This window comes from Rhinatrema bivittatum, chromosome 8 (genome assembly GCF_901001135.1).
Source record: "Rhinatrema bivittatum chromosome 8, aRhiBiv1.1, whole genome shotgun sequence".
NCBI lineage: Eukaryota > Metazoa > Chordata > Amphibia > Gymnophiona > Rhinatrematidae > Rhinatrema > Rhinatrema bivittatum.
In genome coordinates, this window is record NC_042622.1 from 45,828,472 (window position 1) to 45,847,119 (window position 18,648).

Below are 18,648 nucleotides of genomic sequence, written 5' to 3' on the forward strand. Positions count from 1 at the left end.
CTTATCTGGAAACTTTGGTAGCTCACAACTATGAAGTGCAACCTTAGTTTTGGAATGTTTTACCTTTATCACCTGTGTGAATGCCTACTTTTGGAACTCATCTTCTAAATTGTGAGCGTCAAACCTGTACACCATTGTGAACTAGCGATTCTCACATGGAATGATGGTATATAAAACTCAAATAAATAAATAAGTCCAGAGGTAAATTTCTTCGCTTGGGATCAAAGGCTCGATGTGCTCTTTCAATTCCCAAAATAGTGTTCTCCTCGTCCCCTTCCTTGGAGAGTACTGCCCTACTCAGTCTTTGCAAAACATCCATCGAATCAGAAAATTCTTCAGTCTCTGGAAAACCTTTGAAGAGCAGACTGCATCATTTTCTAGATCCTCCAATTTTTCTTGTGATGCCATTCATGCTGATTCAATCACCGCTATCGTTTTGTGCAGATTAGTAAAGGTCTCACTCTGCCCATCCATGTTTCCAATTCATCTACTCATCTCCCAATTTCTCCTACATTGCGATGTAACTCGGAGACTGTCTGCAAAATTTGTCTTAAGTTTGTACGTTCACATTCAGCTCACAAAGCCAGATTTGGAAGTGAATGCCTAGAGACTGCCAGGGAGTTCTCTGTCAATGCTTCCATCACCGCTTTTGCTGTTGTGTCAGCCATCATCTTCTTCCTCTGCCAGCACTCCAAACGCACCGAAAGAATACTGACGCAAATTAATCGATTTCTTTTTGGAGGACATTAAGAACATTTCAGTATCATGACTTGGCCAGATATTGCAAAAATATAACTGCGGATGATTCCTACTTTATAGTGATAAAATGGATGCGAGGGGGCGCTTTCAATCTAAGGGAGTACCTGAGCCTATGAGAGATATGTAACTTGTCCATGATCACCAGAATATCAAGGCGGAGAAAGGATTTCAACTGTTTCTTGGTTCTCAGGCACACTACTTTCACCATTATGCTACTCCTACTCTATGACATTAATCTAGCACTAAGGTGCTCCTGATCACACAGCAGAAGACCCTAGCTTTGACTAGATGTAAAAATAAGTTCTGAAGATCTAAATAACTAAACTGTACTAGTAATATTTTGTACTGCATAAGTACAAAACATTACTAAAAATGCCCAAACATAACTCCAGAGTATCATGGTAAGATTCACTCTGTCAGAAATATACTTGCACATATATTGACCATTTGGTTACAAAGATATGCCAAATTAATACAAGTTTCAAAATGTGCTAATTCAACCCTCTTATGATGGTAATTTGAGAGTTTAAAGTTAGTGTCATTCTGCACTATGCCAGTTAGCCATTTTTTGCTTTCTGTCCTAGCCTCCTTTCTTAGAAAAAGGGGACACTGGATACCATACTATACCTAAAATCCCAACTTGAAGAGAAGTCCCAGACCGCCAGCGTTTGCGTTTCAGAGCTATGATTTGCTGCAGGCGGTTCCACACAGTCTGTTCTGCCTTCTCTCTGGAAGACACAAATCATAAGTATGATTCCAGACATCCTGACAAGCAGCAGCATAATTACCTATAAAATTACAGTCACTATCAGTAGTATTCCTAATCCTCTGGGTCGGTATTTTTTTTTTTTTTATTTAAAGGCTATATTGATCATCCAAATTTTATAAATAAGTAGAAAAGAGCACTATCTAAATTAGCAGTGACTTTTACACCATCGTCACTATGTGTATAGGAACATTGGTTCTTACCTGCTAATTTTCATTCCTAAAGCACCACGGATCAGTCCAGACAAGTGGGTTTATTCATCCCTACCAGCAGATGGAGGCAGAGAACAAAGCTTTGAGGCACTGCTACATAACTGAGAGTGCCACCTGCAGTCCCTCAGTATTGACCTGTACCCAAGTCAAGATGTCTACCTTAACAAACCCCAATAAACCTGGGGCGAACAGATACTTAAAAGTTGAAAAATAAAAAAAACCTAAAAACTATGTACACTTTTCATTACTCTGAGCATATCACATATCAGCTCAGCAACATCCAGAAGCAAGGAAGTCTTTCGAAATATGGGGACAGGTCTCTGGATTGATCCGTGGTACTTCAGGAATGAAAATTAACAAGTAAGACCCAATTTTCCTTTCCTGTTCATACCCTGGATCAGGGAGCCTTAGCCAACCTGAAAGGAAGGACTCAAACCTCTGATGATCCTTTTGAATGGGAATATGAAGATATGCCTCAGTCAGTTCCATAGATGCCAGGAACTCTCTTCTGCGGACCTCTGCTATCACTGTTCGCAATGGCTCCATGTGAAAAAGTGGCACCCGCAAGGCTACATTTACCTTTTGCAAGTCCAGAATGGGTCAAAAAGTGCCCTCTTTCTTGGGCAAATAAATGGAGTACTTCCCCTGCCCTCACTCGTACAGAGGGACAGGGACTATTGTTTTTTTTTCAATTTATTCTTTATTCAATTTTCATTCAAAAACAATTTTCAAACAAAAATATACCATAAGTAATAGTGATACAATAAAATTAACTTATAATAAAATTATACATTTACATAAACAAAATTTTGTATCTCAAATTACACCCTATAATTGGGGGGGGAAGGAACAAATATTTAATCCATATCAGAATCAGAATCAAGAGAAGAGAGAGCAATTCACTTACTTATTGACCATCTAAATTTCCACCTTCTGTATTTTTATCTTCTAAGAACGTCTTCAAATGTAGTGGGTCAGTAAAACTAAATCTATTTCCCTGAAATGTAACATAACATATACTAGGATATTTTAGGAAAAAACTAGCACCAATTGCTAGCAATTTACTTTTCAGGGAGAAGAAATGTCTCCTTTTAGCCTGAGTGGCTCTAGAGACATCAGGAACTGGAAAGAAGCAGCGATGTAAGTGCTGCGTTCGTTAGACCCGCCCCCCCATGACGTCACTAACATCGGACAGTTAAGACAGCCTCAACACCAGGCGCGCGACAAAGGGGCTCTCCCCTTTATGCACCCCTTCGTGCAAACCTTTGTGTATATGTAAACATTTATTTTTATGTTTCCTTTGTTAACTAAGCTGTTTCATTGTATTCGACTAAGGAATTTTTTCCTGCTTTTTCTGTTTCACTGTAAACCGGCATGATTTGTATTTAATGCAAGAATGTCGGTATATAAAAGTTAAAAATAAATAAATAAATAAATATATTTTCTGACCACAAAAACTAAGATCTTTATGTTTAAGAAAATCCTTAAACAACCTGTCTTTGTCAGACTCCAACTGCAAGGATACAAATAGGGTTGCTCTTTTCTGAATAAGATCTATAGATTCCTCTAAAAACATTGAGACTCCTATAGTTGAAGTCTCCGTTTTCTCCCCTCTCTGTTCCCCTACTTTACCCAGAAAGTAAAAGATCTTAGAAACCAAAGGAAGATCTTTATCTTCATATTGTAGTATCTCTCTCATATTTTTTAAACATTTCCATTGGGGATAGTAATTCTAGTCTGAGGGAAATTGTTTATCCGTAAATTTTTAAATCTCATCATATTTTCCAATTTTTCCATCTCCCTAAGTACAGAAAGACTATCTTTTATATGCGCTGTTTCTGTATCCTCCAATAACCTAATTTTAGAGGTTACCTTCACTAAATCTTCCTTTAAACAGGATATACCCTGTTTTTGCTCACCTATTTGTATTTTATTAGAATTCACAATGGCTGACAGAGACATTCATTTGGGTAACATTTTCATTCATTTTTGCCATCATTTTCCAAATATCCTTTAATGTAACATCTTCAGGTGGATCAGTGGGCCATTGATATGGCTCTTTTGCCCCTCCTTCCGAATTGTATAAAGTTTCAACATCACAAGAAACTGCACAGTCCGTCCTTTTATGTAGACTAGCTGAATCTAAGTGTAAAAACCCTTCTGGTAATGGTGGCAAAGGTTGAAGGGGGGATGATGGTCCAACGCCGGGGCTGAGAGAGGCTGAAAACTGACCTCCTGAGCTATCTCCTATTGGCGATTCACCACGTCGAAAGACGTGACTATCCATCGGGCCCTTAGGTATTATAGGGGATATAGAAAAATCTTTGACTTTTCTTTTCCTCCCCATATTATGGGTTGCAAAAGAAAATGTACAAAAGCTTTCAGTATCCAAACAACAGTGTTAGGACTCACCAGCAGATCTCCCGGGCTTCCGGTCTTCTCCGGGCTAAGCCAGGCAAAGCCGCGCGCTCCTTCGGAGTGCGCGGCTTAGGCGCACGCTGGCGGTGGCCATGCGCCGCAGTCCTGGCGATTTTAAGGCCGGCACTCGTCAGTGACATCACTAGCTCCGCCCCTCCAAAATGGGGCTCAGCTGTTTCCTCGGCGCAGCAGATGGAAAAAAGACCGATTCACAGTTCTGAAACACTGGGGACCTCTCCCTCTCTCCTCTACAGAGGTTCCCCCGGGACGGGGACTATTGTGCCCAAACTTAGCAACCTTTCCACTGCTCCTTGTTTGTTTTGCAACAAGCAGTGGGACTTCAGAAAAGCCTCCCTGACTGGGCGCGAAAATTCTAACGCAGAACCATCTCTTACCACTTCCAGTACCCACCGGTCTGAGGTGATCTTGACTTACTCCCCGTAAAAGCAGGACAACCTGCCCTCTACCGCTTCCACCGAGGAGTGGGCGAGCCTGGCATCATTGGGAAGAATTTCTTGCTCCGGTCCCTTGACTGGTTCCGATTGCTGGTGTCCCGATAACTGTTTTGCCCCTGAACCAGAGGCCCCTTTGCTGGAACGAAATCTCTGCGAATCCTGGATCAGAGACCTGGAAGGAAAAACATTATTGCTCTTCTTATCCTCTGGTAAATAGTTCCCCCTTTGGACTCCCCCAAAGATTTCATCAGCTGATCAAAATTCTCGCCAAACAGAAGCTTCCTTTAAAAAGCAGAGTATACAGCTAGGATTCGAACCACAGTGCCGCCGACAAACAGCGGTGGCCATGCTCCTGGCAGATGCATGCAACAAATCATACAGCACATCTGCCACATAGGCCACTCCCTCCTCCAAGTACGCGGAATGCCCCGGACTGAGCATCCTGGTAGAAGCCTACTCCTGTGCTTTCTGAACCCAACACAAACAAGCCGCTGCATCAAGTTGCCATTGTAGGCTCAAGGCAGACACTTCAAACGTGTGCTTTATCTGAATTTCCAGCTTGCGATCCTGAAAATCCTTCAGAGTGGCCAAACCCGCTACCGGGATCGTAGTCTTCTTAGTCGCCACAGAGACCGCTGCATCCACCTTAGGAATCATTAGGCAAAGCAGGTTTTCCTCCATCCAAGGACAGACCTTCAAGCCTGCTTCCAAGAAATTCCACTCCCGGGTGATCAGTTTCTGAATATTAAGCAATGGGAAGGCACAGGGAAGACCACGCAGCCCATCCAGAACCAGATTCACTGCCTCATTGTTGGACTCTTGAGTCATCTTCACCCCCAACTCCTCCAACACTAGAGGGATGAGGGCACAGAACTGCTCCTTTTTAAAGACAGACAGACCACACGAGTCATCGCCTGGATGAGGATCCTGACCCCCATCGGGGTCCACGTCCAGATCTGCTCCCTAATGGGAGGCAGGATAATCCTGCATACCAACGGAATCATCTAGATCCCTGGGATCAACCTCAGCATGCTGCAAGCCCAGGCGCTTAAGCAGATCTCCTGAACCTCCCGCTGATGCCAGCCTTGGCCTCTTAGATGGGGCACTACTTCTCTCTGGACCTCTTCTCTCCTGTACCCTTCCGCGCCAGGAAGGCTCTGTGTAACAGCAGGGCAAACTCTGGAGAAAACTCCTCAGGTTCCTCGGCTCCATGTGAGAGAAGACTGTCATCGGAGCTTGCACCTGCCTCCTGATTCTCCTAATCCTCTTGCACCACAGGGGAGAGGGGGAGGGGAATCTCCAGGCTCCCAGCAGGCTGAAGACCCCAGAACTCGATCCCCCCAGTCACGACAGAACCTGCGGCCCCCGATGACCGAGAGGCTCTCCTCTCCTTGGAGCTGACCTCAGAGATTCTCTCTGCTCCTGATGCACAGCCTGTGCAGAGAGAGAGCAGGAAGTAAGATGAGCCAACCAGAGCCCGCAGGCCCTGTAAGCCACCAAGCGCTGCATAGGTGCCATCCACTACGTGGCAGGAAGCGCACAGAGCCCGCAGGCCCCGTAAGCCACCATGTGCAGCTTAGGTGCCATCCACCACACAGCAGGAAGCTCAATGCAGCCCGAGTGCGCCGACACTGAAATAGGCTGCACCAATTGGCTGCCGCCCTGTTCCGGTGAAAATGCGTGAAACACATCGGCTCGCGCCACATACAGCAGGACTTATGGGCCAAAGCGACGCCACCTCGGACTGACTGCTCCACAAGCTTTCCCCATCGGGGAAAAAAGGAAACAGCGGCAGACTCCTTCAGCTCTCGCCCCTGCAGGTCCGAACAGCTCCTGCTGATAGATCCCGGCCTCAGACTGAATATTGCAGCCTTGCAGGAACAAACCACCCTGCACTAATTTCACCTTCCTAAAAATCTTTTTCTTTTTTTAAACTTAAAGAACAAAACAAAACAAAAAAAAGTGTGCTTCCCTGAGCATTGGTTGGCAGGAGGAGATGTCGGCGGTAAGAGGGAGACAGTCCTCTGGCTATCAAAACCTCCAGAAGCACAGACTACAACAGACGATTTCAAACACCCCCCCCCCCCCCCCCCTGGATGGCCCTCAAAGGAACCTAACACCTCGGGGAGCTCCACCAATTTCTTTTCACTTCCTCCACACTTTCAGTCAGAACTTCAGGTTTGCATGTCTACCATCTGCTGGAGACAAAGAAATACTGAGGGACTGCAGGTGGCACTCTCAGTTATGTAGCAGTGCCTCAAAGCTTTGTTCTCGGCCTCCATCTGCTGGTAGGGATGCATAAACCCACTTGTCTGGACTGATCTGAGATTTAGAAACATAGAAATGATAGCAGAAAAAGACCAATCGGCCCATCCAGTCTGCCCAGCAAGCTCCCACACATATTTTCCCACACTTAGCTATTTCACCGACCACCAAGTTCATGGCCCTTGTTGATAACTGTTTGATTCAAATTTCCTGCCACCCCCTGCCATTGATGCAGAGAGTAATGTTGGAGTTGCATCAAAGGTGAGCATAAGGCTTATGGTTAAGGGTAGTAACCGCCGCATCAAGCAAGTTACCCAGATACTTGTTTACCCAGTCTGCACAGATCAATGCCTTGTTGGATGCTGTCTGAATGTAAATCCTCTTTTCCACATTTCTCCCTGCCGTTGAAGCAGAGAGCAACGCTGTATATGCATTCAAAGTGATGTATCAGGCTTAACTGGTTTAGGGTAGTAACCGCCACAATAAGCACGAAACACCCACACTTGTTTACCTAGACTGCGTAGTTCAGTCCTTGTTGGTTGTTGTCTGAATGCAATTGCTCTTTTCCACAATTCCCCTTGCCGTTGAAGCAGAGAGCAACGGAGTTACATTAATCGTGTGAAGGCTTATTGAGTAAGGGTAGTAATCACCAGGTAGTAGCCTCCATTCCAGGAAGCCACCCCCATGGATCTTCTCTTCATTCCCATCCTCTATTCTTTAAGGATCCACAGTGTTTATCCCATGCCCCTTTGAAATCCTTCACAGTTTTAGACTTCACCACTTCCTCCGGAAGGGCATTCCAGGCATCCATCACCCTCTCCATAAAGAAATACTTCCTGACATTGGTTCTGAGTCCTCCACCCTGGAGTTTCAAATCGTGACCCCTAGTTCTACTGATTTTTTTCCCCAACGGAAAAGGTTTGTTGTTGACCATGGACCATTAAACTTTTCAAGTATCTGAAAGTCTGTATCATATCACCTCTGCTCCTCCTGGGTATACATATTTAGGTTCTTCAATCTCTCCTGATAAGTGATTTTATGAAGACCATCCACCTTTTTGGTGGCCCTTCTCTGGATTACCTCCATCCTGTCTCTGTCCCTTTGGAGATACGGTCTCCAGAACTGAACACAGTACTCCAAGCCTCACCAAGGCCCTGTACAAGGGGATCATCACTTCCTTTCTCTTACTAGATATTCCTCTCTCTATGCAGCCCAAGAACAGGAACTGAGCAATACAATTTCCCATGAGAAAATAAAAGTTAATTCTGCATTTCTTGATTATTTTCTATTTACTCTGTTGTTGAGGAGGAGGGCATTAGTACTAGTGAAAAGAAAGCAAAGCCTCCAGGCTTGTGTAAAATATATTGGCTTCCCTCTGCAAACTCTACCATCACAGTAGAATAAAGTCTTAATAACCTTTTTCCTATGGCAAACATAAGCTGAACCATCATAGGCTTCAAGATCTAGTTCACCTAAACCCATTTTCCAATGGGTTTAGGATGAAGAAGACATGAATCTTCAAGTTAACTTCTTGCAGTGTTTTCTTTGTGCTTTCCCAATGCTGGCGGGAAGGTGGCACAGTGGTTGACACAATGGACTGGGTTTAAATCCTGCTTCTATCACAGGTGATCTTGGGAAAATCTCTCTCGCTCCTCTTCCTATCTCCGCTATCCACTTAAAAAATGTAAGCTTTCTTTGGCAAGGATCCACTGTACATTATGAAATAAAGTGCCCTGGGGTTTAAGGTGCTATATAAATGCTGAAATAATTCTTTTTCCTCTAACTTCCACTGTAATAGATACTGGAAAAATACACTTTCATCCCCAATTTCACCTTTGTTTTTCCTGAGTTTGTAATGTGCCCTAAAATCCAGGAAACATGTGGAAAATATACAAATATTTGTGTGTTTAAATGTGTATGGGCACATGCACTAACACCCAGAAGTGCTTCTGGTTAAGTAATACACAAGATGCATCAGATGCAACGAAGCATGAGATGAAGCCGAATGCACCAACCTATTCACCAATAAAAATGTTTATGCAAAAAAAAAAAAAAAAAAAGGGACACCTTGGATGCTTATCGATCTTATAATAAATTTTCCATTTACCCCCTTCCCACACCCAAAACAAACAACCTGAGAGGAACCACCACCAAGAACCATTCCATTACTGCCCAGCTCTCATTCATTTGTCGACTATGGACGAACAGTACATATGGGCAAATGAAGGAAAGCCCGGAAAGTCTGTCGCCAGCTGCATATGGGTAGATCATTAAAAATGGAGAAATTACTGATAATTTCCTTTTCCTTAGTGTCGTTTCTTCTCATCACCCCAGATGGCAACTTCTCATTATCTAACGCAAACACCGTAGCCCTTCCAGTCTTATCCCTACAGGTCAGAAATCTTGGGGTCATCATCGATAATCAATTTAACTACAGAAGTTTCATCAATAACACCGTTAAAGAATGCTTTTTTAAACTCCAAGTCTTAAAAAGGCTAAGACCCCTCCTGCACTTCCAGGATTTCAGATCTGTGTTACAAGTAATCATTTTCTCGAAAATAGATTACTGCAACTCATTGCTGCTTGGGCTACCGGCTAACACATTAAAACCTTTACAAATGCTACAGAACGCCACAGCAAGGATTCTAACAAAATCCAACAAAAAGGGACCACATAACACCCATCTTAAAGAACCTTCCCTGGCTCCCAATCAAATATAGAATCCTTTACAAGACCCTCTCAATCATCCAGAAAGTCATCCACAACTCCACCCCAATTGAGCTCACGATCCCATTACAGCCTCACACTACCTCCTGACCGATGAGACAAGGCCAGAGAGGCACTCTACAGGCACATCCTATCAAAACAACACTAAGTAGAAGAGCCCTTTCCACCGCAGACCCTTTACATTGGAATTCACTCCCACCAGACCTCAGGCTCGAACAATCGACAACCACCTTCAAAAAAAGACTTAAGATCTGGTTGTTCAACCAAGCATTCTCATAACTCATTTATCCTATCACAGATCACAACGGAAGAATCCTCCCCTTGACACTTCCACAACATCATTCCAACACTAATATCCCATGCGCACTTGCTTCTCCGAATGAATGTCATGACAGTGGCTCTAGGTCTCGCCAAGACAGTTCCAGTGACTTCACACACTGCTCCTCTAAGCTATTTGTATATAAATTGTATTCTCCCTGTTCATTGTAAGTTATTATCCAAGTTTCACTCACCCTGTTCTATGTAAGACATAAATTATTCTTTATATTGTCATTGTAATTGTTGAAATGTGAACCGAAGTGATTAGTAACTTTGTTACCTGAACTGCGGTATATAAAACTGTTAATTAAATAAATAAATAGTGTAGACAGATGGACTCAGTACCAATGGGTATAGTATGCTCCTGATAGCAGTTGGAGACTGAGTCAGATTTCAATCTGACGTCAGCACTACATATACCCGTGCAGGAAGCTCTGCTCTTCAGTATTCTCCTCGAAAAGTAATAGTGGATATATGTGTGTTTGGATAATTTGGTTAACTTGATTAACTTGAACTAGTTGACGTGAATTGTAGCTGGAGACCGCAAGGGTCATCAACCGAGAAACGCCGAAACCCGGTAACTATGGGTACCTGTGCTTGTCTTGCTCTCGGGACTTGTCACCCGAGGTTTCTGTATTTTGAGGCAGCTGTGGGCAGGATACTGAGTCCATCTGTCAACACTAAGGAAAACGAAATTATCAGGTAGGTAATTTGTCCATTTCCTAGCGTGTAGCAGATGGACTCAGGACAGATCTTGGCAGGTGACAGCATCTTGGTTTCTGCCCAGGACACTGCCTGAGCCCTTGTGGAATGGACCTTGACTTGTAGAGGTTTAGGCTTCCCTGCCTCTACGTAGGCCGCCTTGATTACTTCTTTGATCCAGCTGGCTATGGTTGCCCATGAGGCTGCTTCCCCTTGTTTCTTCCCGCTGTGAAGGACGAATAAATAGGTGTTCCGTCTTTCATACGGATTCCGATCTTTCCAGGTAGCGGACTAGGAGTCTGCCGACGTTAAGATGGCGTAGGCGGCATGAGTCTTCCGAGTCCTTATGCTCGTCTGGAGATGACAGCGAGATGCTTTGGTTTAGATGGAAATGAGAAACCACCTTTGGAAGGAAGGAGGGGACAGTGCGTAGCTGTATGGATCCCGGTGTGAGTCTGAGGAACGGTTCCCGACAGGATATTGATTGAAGTTCGGTGATGCGACGGGCTCAACAAATTGCCACTAGGAATGCAGTCTTCAAGGTCAAGAGCCATAGGGATAGACCACATGTAGGTCTGAAGGAAGTTCCCGCTAGGAAGTCTTAGTACTAGATTGAGATTCCGTAGGGGTACCGGCCACTTTAGTGGTGGCTGGATTTGCTTGACCCCTCTCAGGAAGCGGGAGACGTCTGGATGGGAAGATAGACTGATGCTGTCCACTTTGGCTCTGAAGCAGGCCAGCGCGGCCAGTTGAACCTCGATGGAGTTGAGAGACAACCCCTTCTTCAAGCCGTCCTGCAGGAATTCCAGGATCATGGGAATTTTGACTGTCCGCAGAAGGATGTCGCGATCTTCACACCAGGCTTCGAATATTCTCCATATTCGTATGTAAGTTAAAGATGTGGAAAACGTGCGTGCTCAGAGCAAGGTATCAATTACTGCCCTCGAGTATCCACTCTTCTTCAGGCAAGTCCTCTCAATGGCCAGACCATAAGAGAGAATCAAGTTGGGTCTTCATGGAGGATCGGTCCTTGCTGGAGCAGAAGTGTTCGCATGTCTGCGTACTACGGCCTGCTCGGCCAGTCCGGGGCCACTAGAAGTACTAGCCCCCTGTGGTGTTCTATCTTGCAGATGATCCCGCCCAGTAGTGGCCATGGAAGAAAGGCGTACAGCAGGTCTTCCTGTGGCCAGGTTTGGACGAGGGCGTCGATCCCCTGGGATTGAGGGTCTTGTCTGCGACTGAAGAAGTTGGGAACTTGGGCTTTGGACCGGGTTGCCAGAAGATCCATGGCTGGGGTGCCCCAGCGGTCTATTATCAACTAGAAGGCTGTGGTTGACAACCTCCATTCCCCTGGGTCTAGACTTTCTCTGCTGAGGTAATCCCAATGACGTTGCCTTTCCCGCAATGTGGGCAGCAGAGATCCTTTGCAGGTTTGCTTCCACCCACGTCATTAGGGGGTCTATTTCCAGGGACACCTGTTGACTTCTGGTTCCTCCCTGGCGGTTGACGTATGTCATTGTTGTGGCGTTGTCAGACATGACTGACTGATTCTCCCTGGAGTCTGTGACTGAATCGTAGGCAGGCTAGTCTGACTGCCCGGGCTTCCAGTCGGTTGATGTTCCATTCCGATTCTTCCTTGTCCCATTGCCCCTGGGCAGTCAATTCCTGATTGTGGGCTCCCCACCCTTGTAGGATCACATCCGTGGTGAGCAAGAACCAGGTCGGTGGGGATATCCTTACTTCCTTGCTCAGATGGTCTTGTAGCCACCATAGGAGCTGGGTTCGTATCTCTGCCAGCAACTGGAGGCGGACAGTGTAGTCCTGGGACATCTGGTTCCATCGTGATAGTAGGGAACGTTGTAGTGGTCGCATGTGGCCCTTGTCCATGGCAACACTTCTAGGGTTGATGTCATGAGTCCCAGGACTTGGAGGTAGTCCCATACCATGGGGCGAGTGCCATTCAACAGTTTTCTCAACTAGTCCAATTTCCTTCTCCTTGTAACGGGAAGGATGACCTTGTCCTGTTGGGTGTCGAACCGGACTCCCAGGTATTCCAGAGATTGGGAGGGCTGCAGACAGCTATTGGTTGTGTTGACGACCCACTCAAGGTTTTGCAGTAGGTTCTTGACTCTGGAGGTCGCCTGATGACTTTCTTCTGGAGATTTTGCTCTGATCAGCCAATTGTCCAGGTACGGGTGTACGAGGATTCCTTCTTTCCTCAGTGTCGCTGCCACTACCACCATGATTTTGGTGAGGGGCAGTGGCTAGTCCGAAGGGTAGCACTCTGAACTGGGAGTGGTGGTCCATGATTGCGAAGCATAGAAAGCACTGGTGGTCGTGATGAACCGGGATGTGCAGATAGCAAAATGTTGCTTATCTGTAACAGGTGTTCTCACAGGACAGCAGGATGTTAGTCCTCACATATGGGTGACAAACACAGGATGAAGCCCAATCATGGAACACTTTTGTCAAAGTTTCTAGAACTTGGACTGGCACCTACTGGGCATGCCCAGCATGGCACTAAACCTGCAGCCAGCAGGGGTCCCCCTTCAGTCTTGTTTAAAGCTACAGGAAGTGCCGAAAAATAAAATAAGAAAACATAACAAACCCAACACCGCGGGGCGGGTATCGTGAGGACTAACATCCTTCTGTCCTGTGAGAGAACACTTGTTCTCACAGGACAAGCAGGATGGTAGTCCTCACATATGGGTGAGTACTGAGCTGAGGATGTCCGAGAAATGCACCAAATGTACCCAAGATGTGCAATAGGCACAAGGACTGGGGTGGAATTTGGTAGAGGGCATCCTGAACCCTAACAGGCAGGTGGAAGGGTGTTGGTACATCAAGTTGTAAAAAGGTTGCGCAAGACAGACTGGCCGAAGATGGAATCTTGTCTTCCGGCCTTGTCTAAGCAATAATGGGGCTGTAAAGGTATGGAGAGAACTCCAGGTAGCAGCCCTGCAAATTTCAGGAAGCGGCACAGAGCATAGGTGCACTACTGAAATCGCCATTGCCCTCACAGAGTGTGCTTTAACACTGTCTTGAAGCGGAATGCCTGCTTGATGATAGCAAAAGGATATGCAGTCCGCTAACCAGGAGGAGAGAAAGAGTCTGCTTACCCACAGGCTGATCCAATTTGATGGAATGGAAAGAGACAAACAATTGAGTGCTTTTCCTGTGGGCAGCTGTATGGTCTAGATAGAAGGCTAGAGCTCGTTTGCAATCAACGGTATGCAGAGCCTGTTCTCCTGGATTGGGAGTGGGGCCTCAGAAAGAAGATAGGAAGTATAATGGATTGATTAAATGTCAAACTCCAAAACTACCTTAGGTAAGAATTTAGGGTGAGTGAGGAGTACTGCTCGGTTCTGCAGAAGTTTAGTGTAAGGTGGATAGGTAGATGTTATTGCCAATAGGAATATCACTTTCCATGTGAGAAAGCGAAGATCACAGGATTGGAGAGGCTCGAATGGTGGTTTCATGAGCCGACCTAAGACCAGATTAAGGTCCCAAGAAGGGGCCGGAGGACACAGTGGAGGCTTGAGGTGAAGCAAGCCTTTCAGAAAACGTGTTACGAGGGGTTGTACCGAAAGAGGAATGTCCGACATGCATTCTAATGGAGGAAGTTTTTAGACCTGACTGACAAGTGCCATAGATAGTCTAGAAACTTCAAGGTGAAACAGGTAAAGGGATTGAGAAGAAAACCATGACTTAAACCTGTTCCATTTGTAGAGCTAAGACTTTCTCATGGAAGGCTTCCGTGAAGCAATCAGGACACAGGAAACTGGCTCCAAAAGGTTAAGTGGCTGAAGAATTAACCTTTCAACATCCAGGCCGTCAGGGACAAAGCTTGAAGATTGGGGTGGCGTAGGCACCTGTCGTTCTGAGTGATCAGAAGTGGGTCCTTTCCCAAGGGAAAGTGCCTGCGAATGGAGAGATCCTGGATACCATACTTGGCGAGGCCAGTGAGGTGCTATCGGGATCATGCATCCCTTGTCCTGACTTAACTTCACGAGAGCCTTCGAGAGAAGTGGAAGTGGAGGGAACGCATATAGGAGACCAGTTGCCTATGAGAGGGAGAATGCATCTCTTGGCTGAGAGTGTTGGCTGCAAATGAGAGCGCAAAAGTTCTGTACTTTGCGGTTTTGAGGTGACGCAAAGAGGTCTATGCGAGGATTACCCCAACGTTGGAATATTGAGTCCGTTACTGTGGGGTTGAGGGACCACTCATGTGGATGGAAAGCAAGACTTAGGTTGTCCACCAACACATTGTCCACTCCCGGCAAATAGGTGGCCCTGAGGTACATCGAGTGGGAGAGGGCCTCCATCCATATCTGCACAGTTTCCTGACACAGTAGGTAGGAGCCCATCGCTCCCTGTTTGTTGATGTACCACATGGCCACCTGGTTGTCAGTCTGAATCAGGATGACAGATTAGAAAGGTGATCCTGAAACACCCTGAGAGCATATCTGATTGCTCGCAGCTCCAGGAAATTGATTTGGTGTTTGGCTTCCTCTGGTGACCAAGTTTCTTGTGTTTGTAAATCGGCAACATGGGCTCCCCAGCCGAGGTTGGAAGCATCGGTGGTGAGAATTATTTGAGGGCTGGAGCCTGGAAGGGCAGGCCTTTGAGGAGATTGATCTGATTTTTCCACCAGGCTAGAGACTGATGGAGTGAGTCGGTGATGTGGACAGTGGTCGATAGAGGTTGGACGGACTGAGTCCATTGTGACCTTAAGAGTCCACTGCAGGACTCTCATGGCCAAGCGGGCCATTGGGGTAACCTGTACCAAGGACACCATGTGTCCCAGTAGGATGAGGAAGTGGCGTGCAGTCGTGCGTTGCTGAGACTGTAGCTGGTGTGCGAGGGAGATGAGAGTGAGAGCTCGCTGTTGAGGCAGAAAAGCCTTTGCCTGCAAGGTGTCCAAGTCCGCCCCTATGAATGATAAAGTTTGAGATGGGACTAAGCAGGATTTTGCATAATTGACAAGAAATTCTAGCAAAATCAGAGTGTGTGAAGTAAGACGTAGGGACGACAGAGCAGCTTGCTGAGTGGGAGCCCTGATCAACCAATCGTCTAGATAGGGGTAAACGTGAACACCTTGAGTCCTGAGGAAGGCTGCTACTACTACGAAGCACTTGGTGAAGACTTGTGGTGCAGATGCCAGGCCGAATGGGAGCACTCTGTATTGATAGTGCTTGGGGCCTACCAGAAATCTCAGGAACCTGCGATGAGATGGATTTAATCGCAATGTGTGTGTATGCATCTTGGAGATCGAGAGAGCAGAGCCAGTCTCCTCTTTGCAGAAGAAGAAGGGAACCCAAGGTTACCATCTTGAACTTTTCTCGGTGGAAGTACTTGAGGGTACGTAGATCCAGAATTGGACGAACGTCGCCTGATTTTTTGGGGATTAGAATCCTAGGCCTTGTTGAGTGTAAGGTACTGGTTCTATTGCTCTGTACTGGAGGAGGAGGGAGACCTCCTGTTCCAGGAGTAGTGACTGGTCGGATGTTCTGCATGTCGGTAGAGGTGGGGAGTCCAGTGGAATGGAGAGAAAGTTCAGGCGATAACCTTGAGAGATTATGGCAAGGATCCACTGGTCTGAGGTGATTGTGCCATTTCAACAACAGGTGACACACAATCGACCTCCCACTGGTATCTGAGGCAGTGGAAACTGGCTGCTGCTCTCTATGCAGGAGTCAAAAGCCGGAAGCAGGGCCCGGCTGAGGAGCTGCTTTTGTTTACGAGGTTGACGAGACTGGGCCTTTTGGAAAGGTCTCGTGGAACGAGTTCTAGACGGTGGTGGATAGGATTTCTTTGGACGGAAGAATGACTTTTTAGTATCCTTCCTGAATGACTGTTTGGAAGAATACTCAGAGGCATCAGAGAGAGCTGGTGAAGGGTCTCATGATGGTCCCAGAGTTCCGCCACCGTCCGCTGAATCTGTTCGCCAGATTGTCTCCTATGCAGGGCAAATCAGATAATCTGTATTGTAATTCAGGGCGCAAGTCCGAAGACTTAAGCCAGGCCCATCTTCTTGCCGAAATAGCAGTTGCAGATACCCTGGAAGCGGTGTTGAAGATATCATAAGAGGATCTTATTTCATGCTTCCCTGCCTCGAAATCCTTGTGTACCAGGGTTTGAAGCTGTTCCTGGAATTGCTGAGCCAGGGACTCCGCAAAGTCCTGTATCTGCTTGAATAAGACCTTATTATACTGGGTCATATACAGCTGGTAGGAAGCAAATCCGAGAAATAAGCATCGATCCCAGGAAGACACGCCGGAGAATGGCATCCATGAATTTCTGTTCCTTACCTGGGGGAAAGGAAGAGTGGGGTTTTGATCTTTTTGCCCTTTTTTGGGCAGATTCTACAACTACAGATTGGTGATCCAGCTGAGGTTTCTGGAATCCTGGGGCTGACTGGACCAAATAAGTGGTATCAGCTTTTCTGTTGACTGGAGCAACAGAACCAGGGTGTTCCCAGTTCTTTTTGAGGAGATCCAAAAGAACCTGGTGAATAGGGATGGAGGTTATTTCCTTGGGAGCATCCAGGAATTGTAACAGCTCCATCATTTGATGTCTGTCATCTTGTTCAGTCTGCAATTGGAAGGGAACCAATTCAGACATTTCCTTCACAAAATTTATGAAGGATAGGTCCTCTTGAGGAGAACGCTTCCTGCTTTCAGTAGGAGAAGGTGGCGATGGCAAGTCATCAGTGTCTTGAGAAGAATCATCGGTCCAGGTGTCATATGGATCAGGACCTAATGGTATTCCTGAAGGTCCCGGTCTAGGCTCCGAAGGCATCGAGGGAAGTACTGGAGGCACAGATGAAGGCATCGAGGGCATTGATGGATGGATCGGTGGCGCCGATGGGCACATCGGTAGGACACCCGATGGCAGAATGGTGTTTCTCCTCCCGATGACAGAGTAAGCAGGGAAGGCACCGGAGCCATCAATGACCCAGGATCCATCAATGGAAAAGCGGCTATAAGCACTTCCATCTTCGAGAGCAGCGGTGCCAATGCTGCCGGAATGGGATCGAAGATCGGTTCCGCGACTGGCACCGATTTCGGCGCCGGGGGACCTTTGAGTCTGTGCATCGCCTTATCGATGGCTTCCTGAACCATCAGGTCCAGTTCTTCACAGAAATCTGGAGCAAGCAGCCCCGGCTCCGGAAGGGAAGAAGGCGGCAGATGCATAGCCGGAGGGACCACCGTTAAAGGCGGAGTCACGGCTCCCAATACCCATCTGGGTGAGGGTTGCCTCTGTAATCCGGTCGCAGAAAGGGTCGGTGCCTTTTCTGGACGGGGTTTCTTCGATGGCGGCTCGGACAATGGCGAGGTCGATGACTTTCCTTCATCAATGGTCCGAGACTTCCGGTGTCGATGCTTCTCTCCTGAGGGGGGAGGGGGGAGAGGTAGTCCTAGGCTGAGAAGTCCTGAGGGGGGTAGAGGTAGTCGAAGGACGAGAAGTCGACGACGCCGGGTAGTCACCAGCCAGTGGCCAATACTGGTGCGAAGTGGACAGTGCCGGTTCAGACGACGTCTATGCAATAGACAGTGTCGGGGTTTGAGAACTGAAGAGAAGTTCCATCTTCTCCATTCTGGCCTTGCGACCTTTAGGTCGCATTAAGGCACATTTGGTGCAGGTCAAGACATCATGCTCGCACCCAAGAGACATTACACAGACTTTATGAGGGTCTGTTATGGACATGGTGCGAATACAGTCCGGGCACCGACGGAACCCTGACGCTATGGCCTCTGAAAAAATTGAGCAGCGGTACGGTCGCGAGGACCAAACTCGATGGGAATCGACAGAAAACGGGTTAAAAAAAAAAAAACTTACCGGAGTACCGCGGAGTCAAAAATTCAAAGGAGGGACCCCTGTGGGGTATAAAAGTTTTTAGTAATTCCGTGAGGAAAATTCCTGTCAGGAATCTCTGTAGAGCTCCTTAACCTGCATGGCTACTGCTGAGTGGAAAAAAGAAGACTGAAGGGGGACCCCCTGCTGGCTGCAGGTTTAGTGCCAT

General features: G+C 46.6%; 1 protein-coding gene across 1 annotated transcript in view; it reads right to left on the reverse strand.

Moving 5' to 3' along the window:
• Nucleotides 1-18,648, reverse strand: part of CDK5RAP1 (CDK5 regulatory subunit associated protein 1) — a 180,182-nt gene that overhangs the window by 135,522 nt on the left and 26,012 nt on the right. Inside the window, 1 exon segment of the mRNA XM_029612413.1 lies at nt 1,387-1,487. Coding sequence (XP_029468273.1) covers nt 1,387-1,487 — 101 coding nt within the window.